The sequence below is a fragment of the Bubalus bubalis genome, chromosome 5 (assembly GCF_019923935.1).
Source record: "Bubalus bubalis isolate 160015118507 breed Murrah chromosome 5, NDDB_SH_1, whole genome shotgun sequence".
NCBI classification, from domain to species: domain Eukaryota; kingdom Metazoa; phylum Chordata; class Mammalia; order Artiodactyla; family Bovidae; genus Bubalus; species Bubalus bubalis.
The window spans coordinates 34,505,693-34,522,756 of NC_059161.1; the positions used below are offsets into that span (position 1 = coordinate 34,505,693).

Sequence of the window (17,064 nt, forward strand, 5' to 3'; positions counted from 1 at the left end):
ATTAATAAGCAAGGCTGCAAGATTCAGAGTAACTCTGGACACAATTGCAATTTTGTATATCAACAACAAAAAGTGAAGTAGAAATATCATTTGTTGTGGCATGCACAGTCTGATTTTACAGAATAAGTCTAAAAAAATGTAAGGCATCTGTACAGGGAAAGATAAACACTGAGAGAAGTTAAAGGTCTAAATAAATAGATGGGTATACCATCTTAATGGATTAGGAGAATCAATGCTGTAAGATGTTGATTCTTCTGAAATTCAAAAGTTCCTTCATGTAGTATCAATAAAAATGTCTGCAGTTGTTTCCTTGATGCACTTGACAAACTGATATTAACATGTGCTTGCAAATGTAGACAGCAAAGGATGCCTGGAAGAGTTTTGAAGAATGGCAATCTGAGCAGACTTACTCTACAGGATAGCAGGACTTAGTTTAACCCTATGGTAATTAAAATAATATAACTTTAGTGAAAGGCTAGACAAGTTGACCAGTCAAGCAAAATAGTCCAGACACAGTTGCATTCGTATTTGGACACTTGATTTACCACGTAGGAGGCTCTGCAGAATAACAGAGAAAGGACAGTCTTCTCAGTAACTGTATTCAGTTAAATATTCATGTGGGGAAAGAAAAGAAATGTGACTCTTTCACTGCATACAAATTAATTCCAAATCTGTATCCATGGAATTCTCCAGGCCAGAATACTGAAGTGGGTAGCCTTTCCCTTCTCTAGGGGATCTTCCCAACCCAGGGATCAAACCCAGGTCTCCTGCATTGCAGGTGGATTCTTTGCCAGCTGAGCCACAAGGGAAGTCCAAGAACACTGGAGTGGGTAGCCTCTCTTCTCCAGCGGATCTTCCTGACCCAGGAATTGAACCAGGGTCTCCTGCATTGCAGATGGATTCTTTACTAACTGAGCTGTCAGGGAAACCTGATAAATCTGTATCAAGCCTGATAAATTTGACCCTGATAAATCTGGGTCAAATCAGGAGGGGAAAAAAAAAAAAGAAAAAATTTACTATGAACATTTTAAATCAGATTTTTTTTGATGAGTTGTATAAGCTGCTTATATATTTTGGATATTAATCTCTTATCAGTCATATCATTTGCAGAATTTTTTCCCATTCAGGTTTTTTCATTTTGCCTATATAAAAAAAATTTTTTTTAAATGACCATTTTTCACTGTATGAGGGAATGGAAGTAATGCAGGATTGGGTTCATAAAAAGTCAAGAGAACTGTAAAGAATGTAAGAATAGCACACATAGAGGGGAGCTGCATCCTCTAGGATGAGGCAGAGCCCTCGAGGAAGAGTCCCCGTGGTGCCCAGGGCTGAGACCCATGCCTGGTCTCCAGGGTAGGCTGTGGCGTCCTGCAGGGCAGAGACGTCTCTGTTCTGTCACGCTGGTGGAACTTGATGCAAGCTGGTGGTGGTTTAGTCGCTACGTCATGTCTGACTCTTGTGACTCCACTGATTATAGTCTGGCAGGCTGCTCTGTCCACGGGGTTCTTCAGGCAAGAATACTGAAGTGGGTTACCATTGCCTCCTCCAGGGGATCTTCCTGACCCAGAGATAGAACCTGCGTCTTCTACATTGCAGGTAGATTCTTTACAACTGAGCCTAGAAATAGAATTATGGAGCCCACCCCATCCCTCACATTCATTCAGCATTTATTTAATAAATGCTGTTAAACATTCTCTCTCTAGCAGATATCGTGTTTGTTACCAGATGCGTAAGAGAAGACCAAATAGATATTGGACTCACCTTTGCGGAGTCTGTAGTCTATGAACGCCTTTTTTCAGGCACTGTCCAGTCGCTAGGGACATAGAGAGTGGTGAGTATCTGTCCTGTGGAGTTGGGGGTGTGTCACTTTCCCAGTGTGGAGGTGTTCACAGCCTCAATCTGGGAGCTTTCTGAATCCGGTACTGTTGGGATTTTTGGGAAGTTCTCTCTTGATCAATTATTAATTCCATTTCCAGCCTCTCTCTGAAGAATTGGGAGTGGGGGCAGAAAATTCCAAGCTGCCACTCGTGCCTTGGTCTTTTTGGTTACTAGCCCCATTCGTAGCCATCTTGGAGCCCATCTCCCCGCCCACCCCCCGCCCCCACCCCCACCTAGAGTAGCCCTAGTAGCTCCTTAGTGCTTTTATCACTTAGAGTTTGCCAGGGTTTCAGGAACCCTGGGTCAGGGACGAAGTCAAAGACCAGATATTGGAACCAAAGATGTTCTAATTATCACTTAAGAAATTACGGAGTTTTAGGAGCTCTCTGCCAGGACTTGGGGCCATAGACCCAGGTTATTTTCTGTTATCTCACACTGAAGGACCTAAATGAGATTAGTGGTAGATGAAGATTTATTGTAGGGAATGTCTGCATATGGTAGGGATATTAGTATTGATATCCTCAACTCAAGTTACAATTACATTTGCTTTGAAAGGATTGAATTATTCAATTATGTGTTGAATTCTTTGAGTTAGCTTAGTTTCATGACATTAGTTTTGTCCATTATATGTTTCTCAGTTGTATTAATATAATTTACAGATCTACTTATCCTTCTAGGTATTATTACCAATTGAGAGGTAAATGTTTTTAGTAATTTAAAAATCAAGTTGGAATTATGTATTGATTAATATATTGAGGTTCTTTTCCAGCCTGTCTTGCTTTAAGAGTTATTCTGCCTCAAAGTGGGGCGTGTGTGTGTGTGTGTGTTTGTGTTACACTCCTCCCCCGCCCCTTCCCCCAAGGAATCATGGATACCTCTTCTCTGGTTTTCTCCCCATGCCAAAAATCTGTTGTGGTCCCCTTGCATGCCAGTGCATGTGTGTGGATGTGGCTGTACATAACTGAAAAGTATAGTTCTTCAGTTGCTATGTGATTTCCTACTCTCTGCAATCCCATGGACTGGAGTACCCCAGGGTCCCCTGTCCATCACTGTCTCCTGGAGTTTGCTCAAACTCATGTCCAGTGAGTCACTGATGCTATCTAACCATCTCATTCTCTGCTGCCCTCTTCTCCTTTTGCCTTCAATCTTTCCTAGCATCAGGGTCTTTTCCAATGAGTTGGCTCTTCGCATCAGGCGGCCAGAGTATAGGAGCTTAACTTATCTATAAAAATTGTAAACCAGTCCTTTATTGCTTATCTCAGTATTTTGCACACTTCTCTAGTTATTGTCTTAGGAAAGGAGGTCTGCCAACATAGTTGCTCACCAGAGAGTGTAAACATTTGCCGTATTCCGTCTAGAAAGGTGCCATTACACTCTCTATAGCTGAATAGGAAAATGTTCAGTTCCCTAAACTGACTGACACAGGTATTACAGTTTTTCGATCTTAGTCTAATGGCTGAAAAAATTGTTTCTTTTTAATTTGCTTTTCTTCATGTTGTCTTGTGTAACATTTTGTATTACTTTTTTGATTGTTCATTTTTTTGTTCTTTTTTCTAGTACATTCTTTACCCTTTCTGATGTCTGTGTTTTTCTTTAAAAAAAAAAAAAAAAAGTCTAATTTTTTCCTGCCTAGCATGCTGTATTTCAGTCTTAATTTTCTTCATTACATCCTCATGTCAGTCCTGTGGGTCATGCACTCAAACTTTGAGTCTCTTTGGCCTTGAAAGCACACCCAGGAAGGGCTTCTTTACCTCAGTTCCTAAGTGTTCTCCCTGGATTTTCTTCTTTGTGTTGAATTTTTCCCTTAGATGTTTAATGCAGAGACATTTTGGGTAATATGGACAGAGTGAGGTAAAGCTTTTTTCCCTCCATATATTAATAGATGCTTATTATTGAGTCATTGATCCTTTCCTACTGATTTGAAATGTTGCCTTTACCTTGTGCTAAATTTCCACAGATACTAATGTGTGGCTTTGTATCTAAATGCTTTCTGTTCGTTGATCTGTTTATCATAGGCCTGCATCAGTGCCATGTTGTTCTTTGATTTTTCCTTTTTTTTTTAGTTCTTGTCAATCTGACAATTCATGAAGAGAAAATTGTTGCCCGTAGTCCATCCATCCTTAAAGTTATCTTTCAAAAATGGGGTGTGACTTTATAGTAGAGGTTCCTTTGTTTCTCTAAATGACCTGTTACTAGTTTCTGTAAGTTGGGGTCACGTTCTTTTCCTTTTCCTTTTGGTAGCAGAAGTTGTGGGTTGATGAAGAAAACCAATTTAAAGCAACTTTTTTTCCTGAATGTTACCATAAATTGTTTACTCACTCACTTATTAATGGAAATTTAGGTCTCTTACAGGGATTTCCCCCTTGTAAAGCAAGTTTTTTTGCCACCGAAAATAGAATTGAAATGCTCTCTAACCCTCATTTCTGTAGCCATCGCTTCCCGGCTCTTCTCACATCTTAGAACACGTCAAATATAAAAGTATTTATAAGGCATACAGGGTTAATAGATGAGTACTCTTGGGATCAGAGACCACTGACCTGGGGTCTGTGGGGTCCAGGCCCCCTTGCAGAGCATGAGGGGACCAACATCTGTGATATGTGTGTGTGAGGCATGCGTCTTCAGGCACATGTCTAGAAAGTGCTGATCTAGGTTAAAGTGTCCAGCTCTAAATATTTTTCATTGTAAATCATTATGGCTTGATACGAATTTAACATTTTGAAAGCCAGACTTCTTTTTAAAAAATTTTGATTGTAGTAGGATGTACATAACATAAAATTTCCCATCTTAGCCATTTTAAAGTATACAGTTCTTCGGCATTGAGTAAATTCACACAGTTGTGTAACTACCTCCCCGTTGCCATCTCCCTCCAGCCCCAGCAAGCATCTTTCTGTTTCCTGTCTCTGAATTTGACAACGCTAATTATCTCAGATCAGGGGAGTCTACAACATTTGTCTTTCTGTGACTGACTTATTTCTCTTAGCATAATATCCTCATGGTTCAGCCACACGTCATTTCCTTCCTTTTTAAAGGATGAATAATATTTCATTATGTACATACAACACTGTGTATCCATTCATTCATCGATAGACACCTGGGTTGCCTCCACCTTTGGGTGTTGTGAGTAATGTTGCCTTGAATAAGGGTGTACAAGTCTGAGAGCCAGACTTCTTGTGAGAGTTGGTTTTTCTTTTTTTTCACTTGTATTCAGGTACTCCAATCTGAATTTAATTCCCATTATTCTGCTGAAACCTCTTTCAGAGAGAGATCCCTTGTGACCTCAGAATTGGTAAAGATGAGGGGCATTTTTCAGTATTTTATTTGGTTTCTCAGACGTATTCACACAAGTTGACTGTGCCTTCCCCTTGGCCTCCGGGATGATGTGTGGCCTTGGATTTTCTCCTAGTGTTGGATGTTCCACTGTCTTCTGCCTGATGTCTGAAGGTAGGCTTTTCTCAGGGCTTGACTCGACCTTCTTCGTGTGTGACTGGTAAATGTGGATATTTCTCAGAAATCAACTGAAGTTCTCACCTCTAAGATACTCATTTTCACTCTCAGGGACCCTGCTGCTCCCTCAGCCTGCTGGGAGGGCTCCTGATTTTTTTTTTAACTTGCGCTACAAAAAACTGTATCTATTTTTATTATTTTTTTCCCATTTACAGTTATTACAAAACATTGGGTATATTCTCTTGTGTTGTATTAATACATCCTTGAGCCTGCCTTATATGCAATAAGTCTGTACCTGTTTGTATTTTTGTGATAGTTTTTTTAGCAAGTTCAGACTCACCTGCTGCTTTTTGTTTCTGTTGTCTTACTGGACTTTAGAAAACCAGAGTTTTGCTAGGGGACTTTCCTGATGGTCTAGTGGTTAAGAATCCTCCTGCCAGTGCAGGGGCCACAGGTTCAATCCCTGGTCCGGGAAGCATCCACATGCCACAGGGCAGCTAAGCCCATGCACCGCAACTATTGAAGCCCACCCGCCTCAAGCCCGTGAGCTGCAACGAAGAGTAGTCCTGGCTTGCTGCAACTAGAGAAGCCCTGTGCCCGGCAGTGAAGACCCAGCACAGCCAAAAATAAGAACAGATAATAAATACTTAAAAAAATGTTTTGCCAGAACTGAACTTTGGTGCCCACATTCTGTCCTGTTTACTTTCTAGGTCTCTCCAAGGGTAATGCTTTTCCTTCTCTCTGTTCCAAGGTCTCTCTCTCTCTCAGTGAGCCTTCTTCCTCTCCTGCTGCCTCCACATTCACCTCCAGGGGTGTGCTAGCATCCTGAGCTCAGCTCCCTCTGCCGAGGGCCCCACCAGAGCTGCCCACCCACTCTATGGCAGAGTCTGACAGGCTGGTCCTGTGTAGTGTGTCTGAAATGAGCTCATGGTGTTCCTCTCTGTCTTTCCTGTCTCAAAAAAGGACACCTCCCACGTGTCCAAGGCAGACCTGGGGGCCAGTTTTAAGATAAACGTTTGCATTAAAAGTAGTTTTAGCTTTCTAGGAAAGTTGCAAAAATATCATAGACAGTTCACGTGTCCCCCACTCCCACTGATCCTAATAACGTGAAAGTGGTACGTTCACCCTGACCAGTAACCAGTACTGCTAGAGGACTGTAAACTCCACACGTTCTTCAGCTTTCCTTAGTTTTCCCCTAGTGTCCTTTTCTGCTCCAGGACCCCATCCAGGAGGCCACATGACATTTAGTTGTCCTTTCCCCTCAGGCTCCTCTGGACTGTGACAATTGCGCAGACTTTGGTTGTTTCTGTTGACCTTGATGGATCAGGCATTTGTACAATGTCCTTCAGTTTGGGTTGGTCTGCTGTTTGGTCTGTGATTAGGCTGGGATTACGTGTTTTGGGAAGGAAGACTATGGAGATGCAGAGCCCTTCTCATCTCATCAGATCAGGGGTGCCTGCTATCAACAAGACTTCTCACTGTGATACTCTTAACCTTCACCACCTGGTGGAGGCAGTGCTTATCAGGTATCTCCAATCTAGAGTTACTTTTTTTCCTCTCAGAGGTCATTTTTGACACCTCCTTCATCTTTTACGTATTGAATCTAAGCCTACCAGTTCTATTTCCACATAAATTTCCATTCTGTCTAAATCACTCCTTGCAGCCACCTCTCCAGGCCAGTTGACAATTACTTGTGCCCAAACGGTTTCTAGAGAGCTCCTGGACCCCTGTCCCTGCCTGAAGTCTTGCCTGCTCCCACCCAGATGTCGGAGTGGTTTTTTAAAAATGCCAGTTGGATTATGGTACCCCATTTCTCAGTTGTTTGAATACTTTTCCATTGTCCTTAAGATCTAGCTTCTCAGCCTCGTGCATAGGCCTGTGAAATCTTGTGTGTCACCCACCCAGCCTCCCTCCTGGCCCCTCTCCCCTTCTCTCTTCCAACCATTGGTTTCTTCCCCCGAATTCCTTGTCTACTCTCAGGTCCTTCCTCCCATATTGCCTGTGACATGTCATTTTTTCTTCTTCTTAGGATATGGTCCACCTCCACCTTGTCATCCTTCTGATCTCAGCTAAACATTATTTCCCCCAGGAAAATTGCCTCTTTCCCCCTCGCCCTCCACAGCAGAATCCATGAGGTACCCTTGCTGTGCATTTCCATAGCATTCTGCACTTCTTAACTCTGCTCATGGTGCTTGAAATGACTTGTTCCATGTCTGAATCCTTGCCTCAGCGTCAAGATAGACAAAACTGGAACCTCTTCTCTGCTCTTCATTGCACATCCCGGGACGGAGTGACCGAGCCTTCCCTATAGTTAGGCTCTCCGTATATATTTGTTGAATGAATTTGTCTTTTAATTAGTGAGCAGAATTGCAGAATGGAAAATAATTGCTCCTCCTTCTATTGTATCCAAGTAAGTCCTTGCTTTTATTTCTGTGATTCCCTTGAGTGAAGTGTCCTGAGTGCCCTGTGTAAGATGCTGTGGTCGGTATGTAATGAATCTAGAAGGATGCAGTCCCCTCTGCTGCCCCGCACGACCTTCCTGTCCTTTCATTGTCTCACTCCCCAAACATGACTGGGAACCTTAGTGTGCAGAGCCCCACGTGGAGCACCTTCCTGTCAGGACCAGAGCCGTGGAGCAGGACAGGCTGGACAGATGTAATTTCAGTTCCAGCTCTGCCATTTTTAAGATTTACGTCTTGAATGTTAACCTTTGCTCATCTGAATAAATGGAGAGAGCAGTAGCCCTCTTGTAAACCTTGTAAAGAATCAGATCAGAGAAAGAATGGAAGATAATCAGCACCATCATCATAGTAACTACACAGCTGGCATTACTGCTTTTTAAGACTTAAGCACCATGCTGCTCAGTTTGTATTACTTATTTTCTGTAATATTCACAGCAGCCCTATAAGGTAGGGATGACATTATCTTCATGTTTTAAGTGAAGAAAGTGTGACTTTGTTAAAAATTAGTTTATTCAGGGTCACAGAGTAGTAAGCAGTAGAGCTATTATTGAAACCTGGAATTGGTTCTAATTGGAAAAGGATTCTCTGTATCTTGTATAGCTACCCTGTCTTTCAGTATAGCTTTATTCTTGGGGTTTTAGAGACTTTTAAAGCATCTATTGGCATTTAAAAACTTAAGGGCCACCTTAAGCTGTTATCAACTGGAATTTGTTTCTATTTCGGCAGGTCTGACATCGGTGCTTGGTGCCTGCAGGAGGCGGGTGTATGTGGAGACTGGAGGATGGGGTTGAACCCACCTAGGCAATTTTTCTTAAAGTGAGGACTGTGGACTGTTCTAGTCAGCTTCATCTGGGGGTTTTACTAAAAATGCAGATTGTTTAGCTCCTCTTTTGATGTACTAAATTGTAATCTCTTAAGGGAGAGACTTGGGAACTATTCTTTGCAAATGACTTGGTTTAAATAGGGGCTTCTTATTTGTCTGAAACTTGAGAATCAGTGACAAGAGGAAGTGGGAAATGTTGGAGTCCTAACTCCTGACTGTCGTGTACTCTTGGTCCCGAGTGTCATGTATGAAGCCAGTAGAGCAATTAAAATAAGCGCTGGTGTGCAGGTTACTAACCTGATACAGGTCATACAGACGTAAAGTCAAAGTAGGTGAATGTTTCCCTTTTGTTTTATTTTTTATAAATTTTTATTTGGGGGAGTTTGGCCTATAGCATATTGTTTTTTTCTCTAGTGGGGATAGTACCTGAGAGGAATGGGTCTTGACTGTAGTAGAGTTAGCATCATATGAATGTGAAATCTGAGGGGGAAGTTTAAGAGTATTTGGCAAGTTTGCATATCATTTGTAAAGCTAGGAGTATATCTAAAGCTGGTTTTTCAAGTCTTTTAGAGAAACTGTCATATTGTGCCCTGATTTTCCATTTAGAAACTATGGTAATTTCAGATTTGTGGCTAATATGAAAGCTGGTAATCAATAGGACATGTTTTAAATATATAGTATTTATTTTAAACAAGGAGGTTACTTTCATTATTTCACCCAAGAGGAGCAGAACCAGGTGGTTCCAGAATTGGTTAGTTCAGTGGTTCCTGCTGGCTCCCCATGACTCTTGGCTGTCCCTGCATGATGGCTGCAGCTGGGCTTTGTGGGGGTTAAAGTGCGCAGGAAGAGGGCACAGCCCTGCCTTTTGCCCACCCCCCATTCTTAAAAAGTTTTTTTTTTTTTTAACTAAAAATACTTGATTCATCCAGAAGAAGGCAGAAAGGAAGAACAAAGAAACAAAGAACACAGGAAATAAGTAGAAAACAAATCACAGGATGGTTAACTAAAACCCAACCACATTTATTATATTAACCGTATATGGACTAAATTATATTATACTAACTGCATATGGACTAAATACCCTGATTAGAAGGTGGACACTGACACTCAATTTAAGGAAGCAGGACCCTTGAATTCTCCTTGAACTTTGCTCTGGGATGCAGCTAAGCTGCTTGTAAACAGTTTGATCCTTTGAGGTCTTGCTTTGTTCGGTGAGTGTGCAACAGTGCTCAACCTCAGGCAGATTTCCCCGACTCCTGAGGCCTTCTCCACAGCGTTTGAGTACTCCTCAGTGCTTGGTGATTTTAGAGTTTTTCAGTCCCTGCCCCAGTTCTTAAATAGTTTTTTTGAGATGTAATTGGCATATACTGAGTTGCACCTACCTTTGAGACGTGTGCTCTGCTCGTGCACACCCCATGGCCATCCCCCCTCCGCCAGAAGGAGCGGTCTGATCACTCTTAAAAGTTCCTCGTGCTCACGGCACGTGAGCCCCTTCCTCCTCCTCGCTTTCTCCTTTCATGAAATCTTTGAAGCTGTTAGGGAGAAAATTATATTGTTGAGGATAAAGTTCCAGGTAGACAGGTATTTAAAGTTTTCGCTTTTGTTTTCTTTTCGAGGATTGTAGCGGAAATAATACGATGATTGCAGGTGTAGGTTGCTGTATCACTTATAGAAAGTTTTAAGAAACAGGCGTATATTTTAGAACAGACTGAGAAGCTTGGCAGAGAAATATATTTTCAGACAGGTTGAAAAAAAACGGCAGAGAGGGTGGCCGTAGTGGGAAGGGGGTGGGGGAGGGAACACCTCCTGCTGGCTGTGCCCCCCCACCGGGTGCACTTGGAGGAACCACATTCCTGGAGACCAAGTGCTTTTCTTGTCTTGGTTTTTCAAACAACCAGTATTTCTAATATGCTGAAAAAAAACTAACAAATTCTGAGATGAAAGGGTAATAGAAATATAATCCCCACTTAACTGAAGGATATACTTAGCTCAAGTGCATTTTATTCTAGTGAATTGTCTGTTTTATTGAGTGACATTTTGGTGATTTATTTATTTATGTTTATAGATTCAAGTTTTTTTTTTTTTTTAAATGTCCCATCACTGTAATAAACTTTTGGCTGGACATTCTCATTTTGCTCTCAGAGTACACTTGCTGAGATTAGTTTCTGTTGCAGAAAGCATTATATTGTTGCGTTAATAGCCATTTTGTAAAGAATTAGTAAAATATATAGAACTCTGTTTTAATGGGTTTCTTCAACTGTCTCCTAGCTTCTCTGACTCTCTGAATTTTCTTGGCTCTTTATTTTTTATTTCTTTCTGGTTCTTATGTGTATTTTGAAAGTATACGCCTGAGGTGAAAATGGCAGCGTTTCTGTCATGATGTAACCTTATTAGAAACGACGTTCTTTGTCTCTTTAGTTGAGGAATGAGCCAATTCTTTGTGTTTATAAATGCTGGCTGGTCCTTGGCAAATAAAAATAAACAGACAAATCCCCAAAACACTGAAACAGCAACAACAAAAAACAACTGCCCAAAACTCAGAGTACAGATTGAGCATGTTGGAAAATGTGTTCTTTAAAAAGTTGTCCAGACAGTGAGAACTTAATATGGGTGAGAATTTCTTTGGAAAAGTCTTCTTTGCTAGAACTCCAGTGACTTGTTGGTCTTGTGACAGTGAAACCTTGTGTGTTTCTTATCGTAATAATGTAAGTCACCTGTGTGGGCGTACAGTTTTGTTTCCAATTTCAGATTGAGGGTAGGGTGTGTGCTAGTTGTGCTCCTAAAATTTGGGTAGTATAGGACTTTTGAACATTGCCTGTTTAATTACTGCTCGTCATTTGGAAGAGGACTCTCTTTCTCTGCCCCTTGCTGTGAAAGTGCTAGTTCTACCACTGATGGATTTATCTGGGGTCAAAGACCGCCCTTCCCCCACCCCTCAATTTTCGCTTTTATTGGTATCTACGAATCCAGTCCATTTGTAGTCCTTGAAGGACTCTCTTTGGGGCCCAGGAAGGGGGCTAGGAGAGTGTTTTGCTTCTCAAATTTCAGCTTAAGCCAGTCTTTTGGGAAAAAATAAAAAGCTACTCACGTCCCATGGCCTCTAGAATCTGGAGCAGAACTGTTGCGTCAACAGACCTCCGGTTAAGTAGGCAGGCGTCAGATTGTGTCTCTGGGAAAAAGGAAGTGTGTCCCAGATACCAGCCTCCGGGGCAGCTCCTGGTTGTTGCAGCGGAATCTGTGCTTCCCAGATGTTCTGGCCCCAGTGGTCTCTGTTCAGTCTCTCGGTCATGTCTGACTTTTTGCCACCCCAATGGACTGCAGCACCCCAGGCTTCAGGAATTTGCTCAAACTCGTGTCCTTTGAGTCGGTGATGTCATCCAACCTTCTCATCCTCCGTCGCCCCCTTCTCCTCTTATCCTCAGTCTTTCCCAGCATCAGGGTCTTTTCCAGTGAGTCGGCTCTTGGCATCAGGTGGCCAGATTATTGGAGCTTCAGCTTCAGTATCAGTCCTTCCAATGACTATTTAAGGTTGATTTCCTTGAGAATTGATTGGTTTGCTGTCCTTGCAGTCCAAGGGACTCTCAAGAGTCTTCTCCAGCACCACAGTTTGGAAACATCAATTCTTTGGTGCTCAACCTTCTTTATGGTCCAACTCTCACAACCGTACATGACTACTGGAAAAATCATGGCTTTGACTGTATGGAGCTTTGTCGGCAAAGTAATGTTTCTGCTTGGTCATAGCTTTTCTTCCAAGGAGCAAGGGTCTTTGAATTTCATGGCTGCAGTCACCATCCACAGTGGTTTTGGAGCCCAAGAAAATAAAGTCTATCATTGTTTCCATTGTTTCCCCATCTATGTACCATGAATTGATGGGACTGGATGCCATCCATGGTCTTTGTTTTTTAAATGTTGAGTTTTAAGCCAGCTTTTTTACTCTCCTTTTCACCTTCATCAAGAGGGTCTTTAGTTCCTCTTTGCTTCTGCCATTAGGGTGGTGGTGTTATCTGCATATCTGAGATTATTGTTATTTCTCCCAGTAGTCTTGCCCTCTTTTTACTTATTAAATTACATTCTAGGGGATCCTCCTGACCTAGGGGTCCAACCCCGGTCTCCTGCATTGCAGGCAGATTCTTTACTGCCTGAGTCACCAGGGAAGCCCTAATTAGGTGCTAGGGTCCTTGAATATTAGAGGCGTTGGTAAACTCCTTCCTGATAGCCCTCCCTTTCCCAAATAGCAAACACATGTGAAAAACATCGGCTAAAATCCTTCATGGATTTTCTTTAAGTCACCTACAATGTTAACCCTGGCACAAATTTATTCAAATTGTCAGAACTCGTAAGTGCTTGGGTGGAGAGGGTTCTTGTTTGTGTTTTTACTTAGGTTATATTCAGTTTCGTGGATTTATTTGTGGAAACGTGATTGGTTGTAGTGCTTACAGGACCTCAGAGAGCAATTCCTTACCGCTTGGAGAATCAAACCACGTTGGCCTAGACTGGTGTCTGCAGCTTGCAGTGGGGGTTAAGCTGGTAGAAAGTTTGGGTAACACGTTTTTCCTGAGTCCGTGAATTTTAGAAATGATTTAGAAGACTTTTGAAAAGCATCTATAAGTGCTGTCTCCTCTTGTTGTCAAGAAGTTTTTAAATAAATGCTTGTGTTTTGGTAATGAAGGGGTACATATATTGGATCTGAATGTACGTTTTCTCATTTTTAATGGGAAATATTTTGATAAAACAAAACTTGGCTAATGGTAGACTTGCTGACTTCTTGCCTTTTCTTATAAACATGCTTAAAGTGGTCTGAATAACAGTGCTACTAAAACAACATCTGCATTGTTTTGATGGGGTATTGATTCCTTCTGTAGTGTTCAAAATTGCTTGCATGCCTCCCAGCAACAAATTCATATATGACAGACTTTACTGGAGAGGAGCATCCCAGATAAGTGAAAGGCTAGTTCACTTTCCAGTAGCTCTGAAACTTTAAAATAAAAGTCGTGTTTTTAGAGATGCGGCCTTGAGGCGCTAACACACTTGTATTTAGTGCATGAAGCTCTGCCAGTTATTTCTTAACAAAACCTAATCAGGGGGAACAAAAATCCTTATAGAGTTTATTTATTGATAGCTCTAAGCCACCAGAAAGAATATCCTGTTCCTCTTAATAAAATCCTATAGGGCAGTTGTCTTTATTTTAATAGGAAAGTATTCGGGAAATTTGATTTTATCAAGGTAAACTCAAATGTTAGATATTGTAAGATTGAAGCTAACCTTGGAGGCTGGAAGAGGGAATGGTACTTAAAGTTGTTGCTAGTGATGCTCCCTTTTCCCCTTTTAGATAGAGAGGCATTATTTCTATTGCCTGTTACAACTCACTGTACAGCAAGAAGTGAAGAAATTTGATTGTATCCTTAAATCAGGAAATGTAGCCTGCTCAAGTTTAGTTGCAGAGAGAAGACTGAAGATCATTAGTAAATAAAATAGTAGCCATTTTATTTACTAGTGAAAGGAATATGGAAATTATTTACTGTAACTCCTAATTGTTATGCTTGCTATTGCCGCAAAGTTAAGTGTGTTTGTCATGATTTCTGTGGTGGCTACATGATGCAAAACAAAACCTTGGCTCTTTCTGTCCTTTTAAGGTTTGTTAATGTCCTGTTTTGTTTGTTAATGAGGGAAATGAGTAAATAATAACGGAAAATTGAGGCCTCAACTGTCATACACTTTTTTTCATTGTTAAGATATTCGTTATGTCAAGCTTCTATTAATTCTGTGTAAATCCAGTAGAGATAGCAAGTTATTTTGCTTAAAATGTCTTTTCCCCCCTGTGCAGTGAGAGTTGAATGTGAGAACAGATCTTAATAGATATAGTTACACAGTTTATTTTATCATGTATCACTTTATTGCTGTCTTCTAGAACATTGTTATACTAAATGTTCCAATAATGGAAATTTTATGCAGCTACTTCAAATGAAACAAATTTGCAAAAACTCAATTTTGGAATTCATTCCTTGAGGAGAGGGAAAAAAAAAACTCACCATGCTGTGACCAAATTAGATTTCTGATATGTTGGCAACTTAACAAACAGTGTCATTTCCCGAAAACAGGGCATGGGGTCCAGTGGAAATGTCAGTACTTCAGTCACTTGTAATGGGGGATATTTGTGGTTTAATATGATTGAATGGTTAAATTTTTATTTAAAAATGGTAATTAAAATTTGGTTTTGTACCTAATTAAAAATGGCTCGACATGGACTCAGCAGTGACTGTGTTCAGTTACAGGGGGCATCTTCTTTTCAAGAACTTGAGTTTGATTCTGGGAGGTGCGAGTTTTACTTACTGGAGCTCCTTTGTTTTGCAGAGATCATGATGCAGCCGTCCTTTTGGATTTCTTTTTAATAATGTGTGACCCTTCACCTTTGATCCCCTGACCTGCATTACCTTGGTAACCATTTCATTTTTTAATTTAATTTCATTTTTTGATTTTGGTGTACAAGCTGTAACATTTCATCTCTCAGAGTGTAACACGCTGATTTCCTCAAATAGAGATACCCCTTTGAGCGATAAACTTGCAAAATGCTGTCTTCGTTTTCTGTATTAAAATTCATTTCAGTTTTAAAAATAAAGTGTAATCTGTGTTTTCATCCTTTTAAATTTTAAGTTTAATGAGTGCATTTCCCCACACAGTATATTTCCTCTTCTATTCATGTTTTGCAGTAGCCAGATGAACTTGGTGTTCACATGTAACTTGCACACACCTCAGACACCCACATCTCCTCCCCACACCATTCCCAATCCCTACCCCCGTGCCCCCCCCCCCGCCTCATGGTCACCACACACACCTCCCCACCATCACCACGGTCACTACACATCCCTTCCTTTGCAGATTCACTCTCCTTCTTTCAGAAATGGTGGCAACTTGAACTTAACTGGTCTCCGCTGCCACGTTCTACCACCTCACATGACATTTTATATTCTCAAGTGTTGGTAGAAGACAAAGTTTAGCCCTTGAATTCCACGTATGGGCTGGAAGATAAGAAAGTTGTCTCACTCCCAAAATTCACCTTTCCCCCTTCTTCAGTATTTTATCCTTTATTTGAGATGTAAGTTAAGAATGAATGACATTTCTAATGTGATCAGATGTGTCCTTTGCTGAAACCTGGTTAGTCGGCTCTGATGGTCCATACACCAGACTGACTGCTTTATGCCGCATGCTATTTCATGACTGCTTTTCAGACAATGCATTTGCAACTGTATTCCACTTTTCAGAAAACTCTTATTCAAAAGCAAAAGAAAAACCCTGAAATTTAAAAATAAAAGTCAAACTTAAGTTAATTCTTTGAACTGGCAAGATATTCCTGAGAAATCATGTCCTTTAAAAAAAAGAAAAGAAATCATGTGACATCTCGTAGCATGGCCTGCTGAAGCACAGATTATTTTCTAAGTGTCTCATTATTTTATTCTCTAACATTTAATGCTGATGCTTTAATTGCACACAGCTGAAGCTGCTAAATGAGCACTGAAATGGATTTAAGTCCTCTCTGAGCTTTGTTGATACCTATAAAAGTTTATGTCATTCATTAGAACCACAAATTAAAATTAGTTGTAGTGAGCTGCTCATTGGAGATCGGAATGCTCATGAACACTTCTTCAGGCCTCCTTGCTCGTCTTTGTCTGTTATACTTAACGTACCTGGGAAACTGCCCTTGGCTTGTCGGGTGTCTTTTCACAGAATTGCAGAATGTCAGATCTGTAAAGTATGAGTAGGTAAAACATCCCATGATTACAGAGCCAGAAAGGGCATGAATGTTCCAGGAGTGGGAGCAGCTTACTTATCCAACCTTGCATTTTAAGGTGATTTTTTTTTAAATGATAATGCTTTCAGAGTTGTGTGGGAATGTTTTCCAGGTTGCATCCTTTTATTTGTTCCTCTCTAGCATGAGAAGAAGTATAATGTGTGGCTCAGAGTTTACTGAACAGACATGGCAGGGCTAGAGGGGCTGTGAGCGGTGGTCTGATCCACTCTCCTTGCTAAAGCAGTCCTATGCCTGCCCGACTCCCGAGGGGGAGCTGGCTGCTGGAGCCCAGAGAGTCCCAGCTCCCTGTTGACAGAATCAGGGCCTCTTGACATCTCTCCGAAGGCTGCCAGGTCCTCTGGAGACAGTCAGACACTTTAAGTCCAGTAGGAGCTGAGGAGACAGTTAATAGGCACCCAGGAGAAATGTCTTTATTGTGATAATTTTTATTTTGCAATTTAGTCAGAGAGAGCTGGTATACATACGGTCACATTTGTTACCTATTGTCAGTGAGCAGCGCTTACTTGGTTAGTATTTAGGAATTCTAGTGAGTTGTAGGTCACCTGGATGTCATTTTTGTGAGCATGAGTCGGTGAGAAAACCCTAGGCTGAGAGTCAGAAGACCTGCTTTGGACCGGCAGGGTCTCTGGATGTGCCAGGGGTCTCTTGTG

General features: G+C 41.2%; 1 protein-coding gene across 4 annotated transcripts in view; it reads left to right on the top strand.

Annotated features, from left to right (window-relative positions):
- CAMTA1 (calmodulin binding transcription activator 1) overlaps positions 1-17,064 on the top strand; it is a 987,191-nt gene that overhangs the window by 69,299 nt on the left and 900,828 nt on the right. Inside the window, exon 4 of one of the 4 annotated variants that reach the window (XM_044942956.1) lies at positions 14,959-15,223. The exons of the other annotated variants lie outside the window; for them this stretch is intronic. Within the exon in view, the coding sequence (XP_044798891.1) occupies positions 14,959-14,967 (9 nt within the window). The 3' untranslated portion in view covers positions 14,968-15,223. Of the gene's footprint in view, positions 1-14,958; positions 15,224-17,064 lie in introns of those variants that run through there. 4 annotated transcript variants of the gene reach the window in all.